Raw genomic sequence first — 16777 nt, forward strand, 5'->3', positions numbered from 1 at the left:
GGCGGGAGTGCAGCTTTGTGAATCCCATGGAACGCAGCCCTTGGAAGAGAGATTGAACCATCGGGAGGTAAGCAGTCGCTGAGGCAGTCTGAATCGGAGGGGCTTTGAAGGAATTCAGTGGCTAGAACTCAAAAGTGAAAAATTGAAAATCCTCATCAGGGAGACAGAGTTTTAATGAGATATTGTGACTCACAGTGGTCATTGACATCTGGATGAGTTGCTGAGAAATATGTGGGATCTGACTTGGTCGCATCTGCCATTTAATACGCAGTGTGGTTGTTCAACAGGCAGTTTGCCTGTTAATTCATATTTGCCTCATGTTAATTCTGAATGTTAGCGTATAAGATAGATATTGTAAATAGTTTTACTTCTGACTTTATATAGTAAAATTTAATTTGTTTATTTAAAACCATGGAATCTTGTGGCTTTTTTCTCCTAGTGGGTAACTGGGATTTCAAACTGTGTCTAAACAAAATGATACTGGTCCCTAAGAGGTTGTTAAGATTCACTTTGGTAGACAAGTATCAGGCATTCTGGCTACTTGACCAGCCTAACTCAGTTGCAACTGTTTCAATATATAGTGTCAATGCCTGGCATTCCAGCTCGGGTGAGCAATTCCGTGTCTGGAACTGGCACAACCAGATCATAACAGATTGTTAAGCCAATTAATGGCCAACTTGTAAATTCTGCGGCCTGAAGAAGTCTGTGTTTCATGTTATTGTAGGATGTGAGAAGGTGCAGCACTCTTCTGCTTTCGGAGGAGACTGTTCCTCAATTTCTGGCTGCATGCTCTGATTTCTTTGGTCACCCGGTGTGGAGGCAAACAGGCAGATCAGGAGACCTCATTGTGGGACTGCACCTTGTCCTTTTCCACAGCTATGTCCATGTCCTGCATCTCCCTGCGCCCTGGAGAGGGAGCATGTGGTGTCTGCCAGTACAGCTCAAGCCTTCCAAGACCAGTGGGCAGCAGGAGGACCCGATCGCATCACCATCCCCAGGAACATCACTTTAAACTATTCTCTGAGGTTTTGGTTTTTCTGTGACAATTTTTCAGTGGTGGCTCTTTCAGAAGAGGCACACCTAGTTACTGGCAGCTTTCTGGTTGGATCAAAAGTAGTTTCAAACTTGAACCTCATTTGCCCACAGTAGGCTGGAATAAGCCAAAGGTTCTGGCACAGTTAGAGGATGCTTACAAACTAAGCAATATAAATGCAGCGTCCTGCCCAAATATTTCACTGTGTATTGTTGATATTTCCAGTCCTCCTTCATTTATTTGAAAGGAAAATTATGCATGAATTTACTAATAGTTCACTTACTGCAATTATTAAAACTCTTCCCAGTCACAATGTTCAAGAAGTCTTGGAGTCAAACTTAATTAGTACCTTATGATTAGTATTTATACAGCTGTAAAAGCAGACCACCTCAAAATCCTGCGCCATCCAATTGAGTTTCCTCTTCTCCATATCAGCTGCACATTTTTTCTTTTGTCCAAGTAACTCACTGACACCATTACACTTGGAATAGTTACATATTTTATCAACAATTTTCATTTCTAAATTCTTACCTTTCTTCATTGAACGATTTGCTAAACAGAATATTCTCTCTAACAGTGGCACTTCGAATCCATGCTTGTTGGGCCACATAAGCAAAATCTCCATCAACTGCAATACTTCCTTCCATCAGGGTCATCTAGAATAACAATGAAAAGTCATGTTTCTTTTTATGTGGGGGTGGGGTGAGGGAGGTGGGGAAGAGAAGTGGGGCAAGCAAGTAAAGGAGCAAAAAAAAAAAAAACCCGCTATCTTACAATCACAATATTTTCCATTCACTTTTGTCTTCTCCAGGTTTTTTTTCCCATCCCATAGATACTACATCTCCTGCTCCCGAGGACAAAGGTATGCTTTCATCTATGCCACTCATACCAGCCATCTAAAGTGTAACTACCTAGCACCACAGCACTAAGTTCCAAAGCATCCTTAAACTTCCTTAATTCAAGGATTTAAAGAAAGGCATTATAAACATTCTGTGTAATCCTAGAACATGAAAAATGTGCATTTCTAGCAAAGGCTGCTGGATAGCAGTCAATTTTGGCCCTGATTTTAATCCATTTAAAACTTGTTCACTTATTCAGAGTTAAAATCGACCCAAACAGTGGTCTATAGATCCTCTACTATCACTGCAATTGAGATTGACTAACTCAGTAGGACTGGAGATCAAACCATAGGGCTTTCTTGATTCCTACAGTTAAACTGTTCATTGCCATAATCATCTGAACTGTCAAGTGCTTAATAATTAGCCTGTCACTGGAAGTGGAAACCTTGCTGATGGCAGTTAGTCTGTAAGCAAGATCATTACATTTGCTGAAGGAGCATATTTGCTGCAATGGTTGAAAAGATAAGAATCTTTTACTCCAAAGTTATTTCATAAACAACAATGAAGGAGAAACCAACTGTATGAAACAAAATTTTGTAGATTTTACAATGAAGTCAGTCAGTCCTTTACCTCTCTCCCTGAAAGACAAGTCAACCACTGCTACTCATGTTTCTGAAATCTGGAATACCATTTCTAAACAAACAAGCTTTTAAAATTGCCAACTGACTCTCAGTCCCAGCGATTGTTCCACAAATACATTTAACATTTGGTGCCAAAAGTGTTCTTTTTCTAACCTGTAACAACGTAAATTTTGTTCCTGGAATCATGCAGCCCACTATGCCTGTAGACTCTTTAAAAGACCTAATTAACTAGTCCCACTCCTCTGTTCTTTCTGTATAGCCTTGCAAACATTTCCTTTTCTAAGTTCATATCAGATTCCCTTTTGAAAGTTACCTTTGTATCTGCTTTCAAAACCCACCAATCTTGAATTTCTATTTTATCTAAATTAAATTACTTGCTTATCGTTCATGATTTTATAAAATGTTTCCCCCCTCCAGTCTTTCCCCCAGGAAAAGCAATATTACGCTGTCCAAATTTCTTCATTATTTAGCTAGCATAATCCTGTTCACTTTTCTTTGAACTATTTCTAATGCATAAATATCCTTTTTAAAGCAGAACAACCAAAGCTGCAAACCATGCTCCAGATTTGACCTCACTATTTCTGCTTAAGGCAAAGTTAATTTGTTCTGACATAAGGCAATGACCACCAGACCCATTCCCGTACTTAATTTTATTTTTTTTAAAGTTATCTTATACTGACCAGATGCTTCAAGCTATGATTAATTGCTCCCCAAATTCTTTTCAGCCTATGCCAATTAATATCTTTTCACATTATACAACCCTTTTGCTATATCCACCACACTACATTTATCGTTCTGCATTATTCCAGCAATTTACATACTTGATCCATTTTATAAAAAATTTCAACTCCTCATTCTTTGTCTATTTAGCTTTGTCTTATCAAATGGATCGTGGACACGGACATCCTCTTCAATATCGTGCATAAATGTTATGAGTGACAAAGTTCTAGATTCCGGTGGGCCAACAATGATTACTTTGTTCCCCGGACAAAGCAGCATCACTTATCAATAACCTTTGTTACTTGTTAAGCCAATGTTCACTATTCCACAAATCTTAACTTTCCCTAGCGTCTTGCAAGAGCAGTTTTATTGAATGCTGTTTGAAGTGCCAAATAAACTGCATCTAATGGATTAGTAATCAAGCAGCCTGGACTCATGATTCAAAGTTTAAACACCACCATGGCAGCTAGGAATTTAAACTAAATTAGTTAACTAAAATCAGGAATAAAAAGCTAAAATCGGTAATGGTGACCTTCTAGAGGGTTATCATTAAAACTCATCTGGTTCATTAATGTCCTTTAGGGAAGTAAATCTGTCATCCTTATCTGATCTGGCCTAGATATCATTCCAGACCCACAGCAACATGGTTGATTCTTCACTGTCCTCTAAAACGGACCAGCAAGCCACACAATTGTATTCAAGAAGGTGTCTCGCTACCATATTCTCAACTGCAATTTGGGATGAGCAATAAATATTGGCCTTATCAGCTAAATCCACATCCCATGAATTAATTTTAAAAAACCCTGACACCTCTTTAAATAATTTCAGTGGGCTTGTCAGAGGTGACTTGGATTACTTCTAAAATTAAACTGTTTGTTCCCCATGCTCTTTATATAAAAATGCTGTAAATAAATATCTAATGGTTTCAGTTCCAGAGTGCTGGTATAACCCATCTGTAATTACCAATCACATAAAAGAACATGAAGAATTACAAGGACAATTGATTCCATGATTAAATTACTCATCCACTGTATGATTAATTCTTGTTGATTCAATATTAAAAATGTTTACATTCAAAGCCAGGACAATAATGAAAATCCTTTACAAAGGATGTGAAGATAATTGTGGATTTGTCATATATAAAAGCTCCAAGAGTTTAGAGATTGAAGGAGCAATGGACCCGAGGGTGTGTTTGCACAAATCATTGAAGGTGGCAGGGCAAGTTGAGAATGTGGTTAATAAAGCATACACAATTCTGAGCTTTATAAATAGGGACGCTGAGTACAAGAGCAAGGAAGTTTTGATTAGCCTGTATAAAATATTGGTCAGCCTCAGCTCGAACACTGGGACATTAGGAAGGATGTGAAGGCATTAGAGAGGATGCAGAAAGGATTCATGAGAATGGTTCGAGTGAGGAATTTTAGTTATGTGGATAGATTTGAGAAGTTGAGCCTGTTCTCCTTGGAGATGAGAGGATTAAGAGGAAATTTGATATAGGTGCTTAAAATCATGAGGAGTACGGACAAAGTAGGCAAGGGAAAAACTGTCCGCGTTGGCGGAATATTCAAGAACCTGAGGGCACTGATTTTAAATGAATGGCACAAGCAGCAACGCCAACACAAGGGAAAGGTTTTTTTACCTAGCAAGTGCTTAGGATCTGGAATGCACTGCCTCACAGTGTGGCGGAGACATTTTTAATTGAGACTTTCAAGAGAGAATTGGATAATTAACTGAAAAGAAAGCATTGCAGAACGACAGGAAAATGGCAGGGGAGTGGGTCTAAATTATTTGCTTTACAGAGAATTGTCACGGACACAATGGGGTGAATGGCCTCCTTCTGCGGTGTAACCATTCTATAATTATCTACCATTTTGTACACTTAGTCCAAAAGCAGTTCTAAAAATGCACATCAGTATGACTATTTGATAATCTGTAAAACATTTAGTGTATAAAAACTTTAAGATACATCACCTGTCCCAAAACAGCAGAAATCAAGGATGTTTTGCCAGTTCCCACACTGCCACAGATTCCAACAAGCTTCTCCTGTCAGAAATTATATTGACCAATTCTTAGTACTTCAGCTACAGGCATTGTTGATAAGCACAGGTTTGAAAAATGAATTTTCTTTAGCATGAAATTAGAATTTCACAGTGAACTAGACTGCAAGATCTTGTAATTTATGTAATTGGGTTAAATATTTAAAAATAAAAATGTAAAATATTATAAATCCTCATTTCCTGTGACAAATTATCTTTGGAAATTTTTTCTTACCTTTTGTATGCGAAGGTTGATATTGTACAGCGTTTTTTGTAGTCTGGGACTGGTCAAAGAAATCCCTTTATTTTCATCTGGGCTGGGTTGTTCATCACTGTCTATTAGAAGATGTCCATTCTGTTCAGTTAGTGGACCATTTTGCACATTCTGCTGTATTTTCTTTTTCTCTTTCTTCACTTTGGTATCTCGCTGGTCTTTTTTCAACTTGGGAGTCATCTTGGGTGAAGACTGAGCACTGGATTCTGGGCAGTCCCAAGCCAGAGTAGCACTTTTCAGCTCTATGGCGATTTGAGAACATTCTGGCTTTTTTCTTATGATGTGAAACTCTTCCATTAGAAATAAACTCTGAACAGGTTGAAGAGGTGTAAAGTTATGACATCTGGTCAATGGAGGTTAAGCCAATGGCACAGGCAGCAATACACAGCAGCAGGCTAAAGAAGAAGCTTCTGAAGAGCAAACGGAGCTCATTAGTAGCAACTAAATCCAGGCCCAATTACAGCCTGGCAAGACTCAAATGGATGGAACGTAATTAAAAATGATAGGCTCGTGTTGATTTTTGTTCATTATAATAAAGTAGTAACTCATGCTTAAAATGTATTAAGAGCTCTGCTCTTATAACAAAACTTTTTTTTTAAAGTGAATTATTAGCAAAAATATATATTTTTAAAATAATTTATTTGTCATTGTGCTCAATGTGCAGAATCTTAGGGCTATGTAATGGAACATTTTCCCTCAATGCCCAGTACCAACTCAAAGCACTCTGCCACATGTACAGCAAACTTTCTGTTCTGCCCCATAATGTGGCTCAACAGTGACTGAGAAAAGACCTCCTAGCCCATTATAGTGCCATTTTAATTTAACACACAAGACATCCTTACTTTCTTTGTTTTTAGTGTATTATCAGGCTGCCAATTTACAGGTGACAAAATCAATCAAATTCCACTTTTTTTACATGATGTTATGGGATTTTCACTGTTCTGGACAATTTATATTGGTAGTAGGCTACCAAGAGCCTATATTCTTATCCAGCCCCCTCATCAGCAAATCTCAAGTGAGAATAACCATCTTATCCACCCTTTCCCAGGTGAGATTGGACCTCATTCCCTTCACTTATTTGCAGGCATCAAACGTGGCCGACGAGCAGAAATGTACGGAAGGAAATTTTTCTTATTAATTTATAAAATCAATTTGGCAGTGGTGAATAAAATTATGAGCTGTGATACAGCTTTAAAACTTGAGTATTCATTAACATGCTCCAGCTGTACTGAAACAAAATCACTGATAACTCATTATTGAAGGAGCCAGCCTATCACTGACTAGTCCCCATGGAGCATGAGCTTTGAGCCAATAACCCATTTTGCAGCATGCACGTATTTCCAAATCACCCTACTGAAACAATTATGTACTGTTGCTATCTGGAACGGTATCAAGTATTTGGAATTTACCTACAATAAGGTTTTGATGTGGAACTGTACTTTGAGTTTATCCATTACTTAATCCTTACCCCATCTCAAGCTGGTAATTCATGCTGAAGTATAGTGGCGGCAGCAGTAGCCCTCTGGCATTTCGCTGATATCCATATCCTCTATTTGAGGCTGAACAGTGACCATGAGCAGGCAACTGGATAAGAGGGGTTTTACTCTCATATGTAGTGCTGGCCCCACTCAAGGGCAAATATGTACAGTTCCAACAGGAACTCAAAAAGAAGTTAAAAGCAAGAACATGAATCAATGCTTTCCCAGCCTGGGAACAACAAAACTATCTAAAGCACCATGGTAATGGTCAGGCACATCATTACAGCAATTAAACTTGGGATTGTTCTGTTCTGAATGGTATACCCGATGGTACATTTCCCACTTAAAACTGTTAAGAAAGCTTACGTTACACATCTTTGATATAAAAATGTGTACAGGGCAAACCTTAGTTACACTTTTAATCACAGACTGAATTTGAAATTCACTTGCAGATGAAATTGACAGTCTTAATCTATAAATTACTCAAAAGTAAAATACCTCAATTTGAGTATTGGATAAGTGAATAACTCAATTTGCATCCATATTAAATCAAACACACTACTGACCAATCTAATTCATTTGTAATTTAAACCCCAAACGCAAAAACTGTCTACAGACTTATCCAGAAATTTCACTCCTCAAAATCAATTTATTTACTTTAAAGGCAAGGTATTGTAAAGCATTAACATGTTGACGCAAGAATGATTTAACATTGTATTCATGATTTAAACTGTTCCGTAAGTTAATTTCACCAAAGGTGGAAAATTCAAAAGTGGAAAGTTCACATCTCAGCAGAATTCACTTGCATCTTTGAATTCAGCAACAGCAGAAGCTTCACTGAACACAAATTTTTGAACCAGGTTCGTTTTTACAAAGCACAAAATCCCTGGATGCGGCAAATTTAAAGAAATTTTAAGAAATGTCATATCACAATAACTAATTATCTAAACTCCAAACTTCAGTAGCATGCTTTAGTCAAAAGCTACAGAAATGCCGATTTTTCGAAATTACGTAACTATTCAATGTCACTTTAGACAGTACACTGTCCTACACAAGCCACTGTAATGACTGGTACCAATTTGCATACCTTGTATACGCATGCAAAAAAAAATCATAGAAACTTATTTTATCACTTTACGCAACAGCCACAAAGGCTGTCATTGTTAAAGGTGTACATAATACAGCATTATTAATACAATCCAAGTCAACATATTATGTCCAAAATCCATTTTATAAATGTCTATTCTGCTCAAAGTTAGCCCCTCAGTTTTCAGAATTAAAAGACCAAGTCACTTTATATAACCACACAATGTAGCTGAGACTACCCAACTACCTGAGTTTCAGATAGACCTATTCAAAATCATGAAATCAAAGCAGAAATAATGAAGGAGAGTGATTTGAAATGCTTTCTTCAACAGAAAAACTTGTGATCCCAGGTTCTTTACATTCTAGAAACAGGATAAACATTTTGCAAACACACAAAAGTTGACATCAGGAAATTTTATGTACTTTGGAGTACCTGGAATGCACCCAATGATAGATTTCAAGAAACAATGAAAATATAATTGAACTGTGAAAGCTATCTCCTAAAGAACGCTTGAAAAGTGCTAAATTAACTTCAATGTTCCAAATAAGCTGCACATATGCATGGCCACACAGCAGCCTGGAAGGTACAGCACCAGCCTTATTCCATATAAAAACCACATGTGTGCAAGGGTGCAAAAAATTTAAAAGGAACTCACATTGAAAAATCTGGCAGAACCCATTGGGAGGCATTCGGCGGCCCAGCCAAAAGTCCATTGACTTTTCGCGAGACCAGACGATCCCCGTGATGTGCGGGGCCAGAAAATGCCACTCCATGGGAGGAAAATTATAAGCAGTGCTTAACGATCACTAGAATCCTCAATCCTGCTCAAGAAGTAAGCTCCTTTTAAAAAGGATTTTTTTTTTAAAAAATTGTAGTAATTGATTTCAGAATTATTCCAAGTTTAGATTGATAGGTGTTGAGATTGTACCAAATATTGTATAGAAACACAAATTATGAAGTTCAATTCTTATTCTATTCTTTTAACAGAAATTGGATGCAGCATGTTGGACCATCCATAGTTCATCCACTCAAAAATGTCCTAGGTCATATAGGAAAATGCTAAAGCCTAGGTTCTGATCAAGAAACTACCATGCTAAAATGAAGTTGCTGGCCTAATACTCAATGACCAAATGCTGTTGTGTAACCTTTTATGTATCCAGTGTTTCAAATTTATCCTCAACGTTATTAAATTTGATTTTATTTCCATTCAGACCAAAAAGCAGAAAATATAATTAGTATTGTAAATAACGTTGCTTGTGATGCACTTAAATAGATTCCTCTCCTCCCTCTGAAAACCTAGGAAGCGCCAAACTTCAGATCAACTGAACCTTAAATTCTTCAATAGGGTACTCAAAATAATAATTTTATTAACTTTTCAAAACAGCATGATTTCCAAGTCTATTAATAAAACACAAGGCAAATGTAGAGTAGTTAGCAGAGAATTATTTCAACAAAGCATGCAACTAGTGCTAATAATGCACCAGGTTTCTTTTTCTGGACTGTTGTTACTAAGGGACTTAATAGGTGAGACAGATTTAACTGCTTTGAGAAAATGTGACCAAGTCCTTAAAAACAAACATTCAATTGGTGTTGCTTAATTGAAAAGATTATCTGTTTGTACACATATCTATAAGTATTAACCTACTAATAAAAGTGCACTTCCATTGATCTGAAAACAAATAAGCTGGATTCATTACATCATGAAGCTGCCACCTAGGTATCTCAATATATCCAACAGGATTGTATGGCAACATGAAATCCATCATGTTGACGAGAAGAGAGACAAGTTTTCTAAAAATCGATACAAATATAGAAGATTCTTCTCAACTGAATAAAGATGGTCTGCTTTTTAGAAGCATGAACTCTAGTAAAAATTCCCAATACAAATGGATTCTAAAGATAGAATAGTAAACCTTTGAAATGGGTTTGTACAAACTTTCAGTACTTCATTTCCTATCCCACACCAGAAGAGAACATTTCTTGGATATTCTTTTTTTTTTTTATTTGTTTATGGGATGCGGGCTTCATTAGCCAGCATTAATTGCCCATCCCAATAGTCTTTGAGAAGATGGTGGTGAGATGCCTTCTTGAGCCACTGCAGCCCATGTGTTATATGAACACCCACAGTGCTGTCGGGGAGGGAGTTCCAGGATTTTAACCCAGCGACAGTAAAGGAACGGTGATATAATTCCAAGTCAAGATGGTGTGTGACTTGGGGGAGCACTTGCAGGTGGTGGTGATCCCATGCACCTACTGCCCTTGTCCGTCTAGATGGTAGAGGTTGCGAGTTTAAAAAGACTCTTGGCAGGCTGCTGCAGTGCATCTTGTAGATGGTACATACTGCTGCTACTATGCATCAGTTGTGGAGGGAGTGAATGTTTAAGGTGGATGGGGTGCCAATCAGGCGGGCTGCTTTGTCCTGGATGATGTCAAACTTTGAGTGTTGTGGGAGCTACACTCATCCAGGCAAGTGGGGAATATTCCATCACAATCCTGACTTGTACCTTGTAGACACTGGACAGGCTTTGGGGAGTCAGGAGGTGGGGGTTACACACTGCAGAATTTCCAACCTCTGACCTGCTGCTGTAATCACAGTATTTATATGGTTGGTCCAGTCCAGTTATGGTCAATGGAACCCCCAGGATGCTGATAATGGGGGATTCAGTGATGGTAATACCATTGAATAGCAAAAGGGAGATGGTTAGTTTCTCTCTTGTTGGAGATAGCCATTGCTTGGCACTTGTGTAGCACGAATGTTACAGTCACCTATTAGCCCAAGCCTGAACGTTGTTAAGGTCTTGCCCATATGGACATGGACTGCTTCGGTATCTGAGTAAATGGTGCCGAATGCTGGGCAATCATTCACAAACATCCCCATTTCTGACCTTATGATGGAGGGAAGATTATTGATGAAGCAGCTGTAAATGGTCGAGTGTAGGACACTATCCTGAGGAACTCATGCAGCGATGCCCTGGGATCGAGGTGATTGACCTCCGATAACCACAATCATCATTTTTGTGCGAGGTATGACTCTAACCCATGGAAAGCACGAAACCACTGGCCATTTAGCCTAATATCTGTCATCGGGAAACTAGGTGACACAGTTTAAGAACAAGAGGTCTCCCTTTTAAGATCGAGATGAAGGGAAATTTCTTCTCTCAGGGGGTTGCTAGTCTGTGGAATTCTCTTCCACAGAAAACAGAGGAGGCTGAATTCATTTAATTAATTCAAGGTTGAGTTGGATAGATTTTTGACAATGTAGTCAAGGGTTATGGAGAGCAGACAGGAAAGTGGAATTGACACCACAACCAGATCAGCCATGATCTTATCAAATGGCAGAGCAGGCCCAAAGGGCCGCATGGCCTCCTCTGCAGTCCTATGTTCCTATTAAAGCTATTCATTACTCGTGCCATTTTAAGTAACAATGCCATGGAAGACTATTTACAGTAATGAACCACATTACATGCAAGGAAGTTTCAATTCTGAAGTGTATCTCCAAATTATAATGTTGAATAAAGAGGGTAATTATGAACAAACTATTTGCTGTAAGGGTTGTAATGTTTATATTCTAAATTGACTCTGCCTTATTGACAGTTACTTCAACCAACACTCAGTTTTTATTGATTTCAGCTTTCATATTTAAATAGCAAAATAATTACTGGTGTCCAGTCCTATTGGGCCAGTTATTAGAAGACCAAAATTTGGATAACATAAAGGGTACTTTCAAAGCAACACTTCCATTTAAATGATTTCAAAAGGCAAACTTTTTTTTAAAAAAACACCTCACCTTGAATCTATCCACAGCTACAGATGCTTCAGAGAGTGATTTCACAGAGAAAGGAGTGACTTTAAGAGAAAACGTCATAGCATTGAAAACTGTCACCACAGTGAAAGCCTGGAAAAATAACACAAGATACCAAAAGACTGAAACTTTGAAGTACATAAATTGGACAAACAGATGTTTAAATAATGAAACCAGAAATACACAAACGTTTGCGTCGGACTGCCTTTTTAAATTCTACCATCCACAGACATTTTCCAGTTCAACAAAATCTGAAGTTTCAAGTCATCAAGTATATGGTATGCAAATATTTGCATAATTTGATGTAAATTTGGAACACAGCTATTGTATCTGAATGCCTGAAAATATTAGCACCCATTTAAAACTTAGTAACGAAAAACATGATTTCAACAAAATATCAGTCATTATCGAAAGAACTTTCATGCACTGGATTTTTTCTCTGGTATTAGTGCAGTGCATTAGTATGAGCTATCTGGAGCCAATCATATAACACTACTGTTGGAAAGACTCCAGTAGAGAAAGCATTACCTGAATGTGAATCAATGAGACTATAAAAAAGTGTTTTTTCTATGTTAATGGCACTATATAAATACAAGTCTTATTCATTATTGTATTTCAAACCATCTTTATGTTGACAAATGCTTCACAACATATGACTATCATAGGTTGAGCTCCACACAAGGGCATAAGGGTTTAATCTAGATTGGCACATCAGTGTGATTAACAAGGTGCTGCTACATTGTCAGATGTGCTCTTCTTCAGATGAGATGCTCATCCAGGGTCCCATCTGTCTGACTTCATGTCACTATTTGCAGATAGGATCTGTGGTTTGGCCAACATTTCTCTCACAACCAGTAAGGTCAAATGAAACAGGGTTAACCAGTCATGCATCTTACTATTGTTTGAAGAATATTAAAAAAACAATTACTGTCAAAGTTACTGTCAACCAAATTGAAATCTTTTGATGGTATAACACATCATATATTTGTTATTTGCCATTAATGGTTTGCACAGCTTTACCAGAAGGGTGAGGCAATTTGCTGATAAATAGAACACGACAAACCAACAATTAATCCCAAAATGTTTTTTTTATTATTTGTACCTTAGCAAGCAGATTTACATTAATTGCCCTAAAGTCAGCAGATCAATCCATCCTAAGAGATCATCCATCTCACTGTAGTGGATAACCACTTCGGCAACTTTTGCCGTAGTAATTATCAAAATCATCAAAGGAAATGATTTCAACAAAATGTCAGTCATTATCTAAAAAACTTTGTTTCATCATTGGAATCAAGTTGCAGTTCTGTATTTTTTTTTGGAGGGGACACTACTGGGCTACTAACTGAGTATAGACTAACCAATTCACTTTCTATCTGGTTAATCCTTTTGTACATGACCTGAACATACCAAGCTCTGCTAGAATAACTATACTGATGACAACGAAAGGCAATTAAAACAGAACACTGCAGTACAGCTGAGTGTATTCAAGACAGAGATCGACAGATTAAGGGGCATGGGGATAATGCGGGTGGATGGAATTGAGATAGAAGATCAACCATAATTATGTTGAACGGCAGAGCAGGCTCAAATGACCAAAAGACCTACTCCTGATCCTATCTATGATATAACTTACGGCATTCCTGACACCAATTAACTACCAAGCTGCAAATAAACTCACTACTTATAAAATTACTTTGGCTATGTATAGGGTATTCAATAATAAATCTGACATGTAAAATACGCAATATTCCTACCACATCAACACAGCATTGCACTCCAGGACGCTCTTTATTAGCTTCTTGTCCCCAACTCCCCTTCTAAAACCTCCTCAAAATATATGTATTTGATTAGATCTGACAAAGAATCACTACACAAAACATTAAGCTATCCTCTTTTCAGAACATGGCAGTCCCATATTTTTATTTCCATTATTGTTTTTATTTATAAATTTGCAATGTTTGTTTTTACTCGCTATTTCCATCTCCCCAGCCAAATATCTGATATATATTTATTCACATCCCATCAGAAAAGCCAACAGAGCTACTCTTCAAACATTTTTAATTTTCATCATGCAGACTAACCTCTGCAGCTGTGAGATCATATCCCAAGAGCATGTGGACAGAAAAAGTTATCACACTGGCTATAACCACAACAACTGGAGCAACACCCACTGAGATGCTTTGAAAATATCCAGCGTACTCCAAGATTTGGCGTTCTTTCCATCGGATTTCTAGCAAATAAATAAAAGTTGAAAGTAGTCAGCAAAACCAAACATATTTAAACACAAAAGTTAGTCAACCACCGAACTACTAAGACTTAGAATAGAATCATACAATGGTTACAGTTCAGGAGGCAGTTATCTGACCTGATGTGTTCATGCAAGAGCAAATCAGCCACTTCCACTCCCCACAGCCCCTTCCCCTTAGCCCTGCAAATTTTCTCTATTCACGTGCTTATCCAATTCTCTTTTGAAAAGAGAAAAAAAAGGGGCAGAACTGCACTTATATATCATTTTTCATAACCACTGGATATCTCAAAGGGCCTTACAACAAATAAAGAATTTTTGGAGTGTAATCACTGTTGCAATATAGGAAAGCGAGGGCCAATTAGCAGACAGCAAACTCTCAACGACAGAAATGTAATAATGACCAAATGGTCTGTTTGTGATGTTAACTGAGGGATAAAAATTGGCCAGGATATTAGGGATATTTCCCATTCTCCCCTTCAAAATAGTGCCATGGGACATTTTACATCCACCCGAGCAGGCAGATGTGCTCAAGCCCTGGAGTGGGAAGTGACTCAGAAGTGAGAGTGCTACCAATTCAGCCATGGCTGACACACAAGTACGATGACTGAATTTGCTTTCACCATGCTCTCAGGCAGTGCATTCCATATCCTAACTATTTTCTGTGTTTAAAAAAAAAAATGTTTCCTCACGTTGCCATTGGTTCTTTTGCTATTCGCTTTTATTAGGATCCTCTGGTTCTCAACCCTACCACCTAAGGGAGCAGTTTCTCTCTATCTAATCTATCTCTTCGTGAAAACACAAGCCCTTTGTTAATTCTGCAGTTATTTCTAATTTCATGGTTCTGTTAACACACAATACATGAAGAAAAGCATGTTATGCAATTTGTGGAAAGCATTTCAAAAGGTAGTTACTATGATGAGGGATATCATGCACAAGATATATTAACACAAAAGTTCAAGTTAACCATTTAATGACATATGGCACTAAGCTCAAAGGAACATTAATTTTTTGTCATTTGAATAACTGCCTGTATTCATTTATATGCATAGGTTAAACAAATATGGATAACAGTTAAAGTTTTAAACTTCAAAAAGAGAAGGCTGAGAGGTACCCTGATAGAGGTCTTCAAAATTATGAAAGGGCTCAGTAAGATATACATAGGGAAGGTGTTTCCACTTGAGGCAGAGGCAAGACCAGAAATAGAGCCAAAGATATAAAATACTCACTAATATCTCTCTATGAAATTCATGATAAACTTATTTTTACCTAAAGGGTGGTTAGAATATGGAACTTGTCACCACACGAGTAGTTGTGGCGAACAGCAGAAGGGGAAGCTAGATAATTACAATGGAGAATGGAATAGAAGGCTCTGCAGATAGGGTTAGTTGGTAGGGTGGGAGTAGGCTCATGTGAAACATATACACCAGCAAAGTCTAGTTGGGCCGAATGGTCTGTTCTGTGCTGTACATATAAGGATTAAATCAAAACATTGGGCTTATACCAGAAGGAAGAACTGGCAGGCATCATCAACTTATCTCCTATTCATAAGAATTAGGTGTAGGAATAGTTATGCTGAAGCCCAAGGGAAATGGCACTTTAGGTTGTAAAGGAGGTGGAAGTAGCAAATTCAAATTCACACTTGCCTCATGCAATTAATATGGAGCAACGGTTGGTAAATGGAGATTTGGCGTGATTCGGTCGCAATCTAATGGGAGTGTTGGACGAGACTCAAGGAACTGAATGGCCTATTCTTGCTCTTATAGTTCATATGCTCCTTCTGCAACTGTTAATTATTAAGTCTATGAAAAGGAGCTAAGAAAAGATGGATCAGTCAGGTAAAATACACTTTGAATTTTTTAACAAGCTATACTCACTGAGAATGCTCTGTGAAAATGCCTTCACCCAGGCGTACATTTTAATAAATTTTATGCATGAGATGATTTCATTCATCCTTTGAACGCGCTCATCAGTCACAGAAATGCACTTCCTTCTGAAGTGTACAGTCAACCTGGACACAAACATCTTTCACAAAACAAAGTAAAGTTTCAATATAGAAGGACATGTCTTCAGACTTCCAATTGCTGCAAGAAATTGGCTCCAACAGATATTACAAATAAAGGTTACATTTTTTTCCATCACAGCTTACTCAAGTTATTGACCCATATTTTGCCACTGTAATGACAACAAAGCTGTCAATACTGAAATTGCCAGCAACTTCTGGTATCTGCACGTGCAGTTAAACATGGAAATCCAGAAGCTGTCAGGTGATTCCATGCTTCTCCACAGGTTGTGCTGTATGAAGCAACATTCTTTGAAATCACTTAGCTGGCAAGAACTTCCCCTTTTAGGTTGTCATATCAGTGTTAGAAAATCCTGACAAGTTAAGCCTCTTTAATATTTTCAATGGTACACTAAATCACATCTAATGCTGAAGAACCTCGCTGAACCTGGGAAACTCATTTTTTGTGTAATCCAATGAGTACATCCAAATCTTTTATTTGGCTCAATGTAAATTTATAAAACATGAAGGAGAATTAGTGCCTTTTATTTCCTGGTTTACTCAGAATTCTTCAATTTGATTGACTGCCTGGCCTGCTTGATAACATTTCTGTTGCTGAA

The 16777-nt window shown here is 37.8% G+C and overlaps 1 protein-coding gene across 2 annotated transcripts in view; it reads right to left on the reverse strand.

Moving 5' to 3' along the window:
• Positions 1-16777, reverse strand: part of abcc5 (ATP-binding cassette, sub-family C (CFTR/MRP), member 5) — a 131920-nt gene that overhangs the window by 81003 nt on the left and 34140 nt on the right. For both annotated transcript variants that reach the window (XM_041182667.1, XM_041182666.1), the window contains exons 8-13: positions 16033-16180; positions 13992-14140; positions 11896-12003; positions 5505-5852; positions 5205-5276; positions 1565-1689 (exon numbers count right to left, since the gene is read on the reverse strand). In XM_041182667.1, coding sequence (XP_041038601.1) covers positions 1565-1689; positions 5205-5276; positions 5505-5852; positions 11896-12003; positions 13992-14140; positions 16033-16180 — 950 coding nt within the window. The remainder of the gene's footprint in view (positions 1-1564; positions 1690-5204; positions 5277-5504; positions 5853-11895; positions 12004-13991; positions 14141-16032; positions 16181-16777) is intronic.

The sequence above is a fragment of the Carcharodon carcharias genome, chromosome 2 (genome assembly GCF_017639515.1).
Source record: "Carcharodon carcharias isolate sCarCar2 chromosome 2, sCarCar2.pri, whole genome shotgun sequence".
In the NCBI taxonomy this organism is placed as follows: domain Eukaryota; kingdom Metazoa; phylum Chordata; class Chondrichthyes; order Lamniformes; family Lamnidae; genus Carcharodon; species Carcharodon carcharias.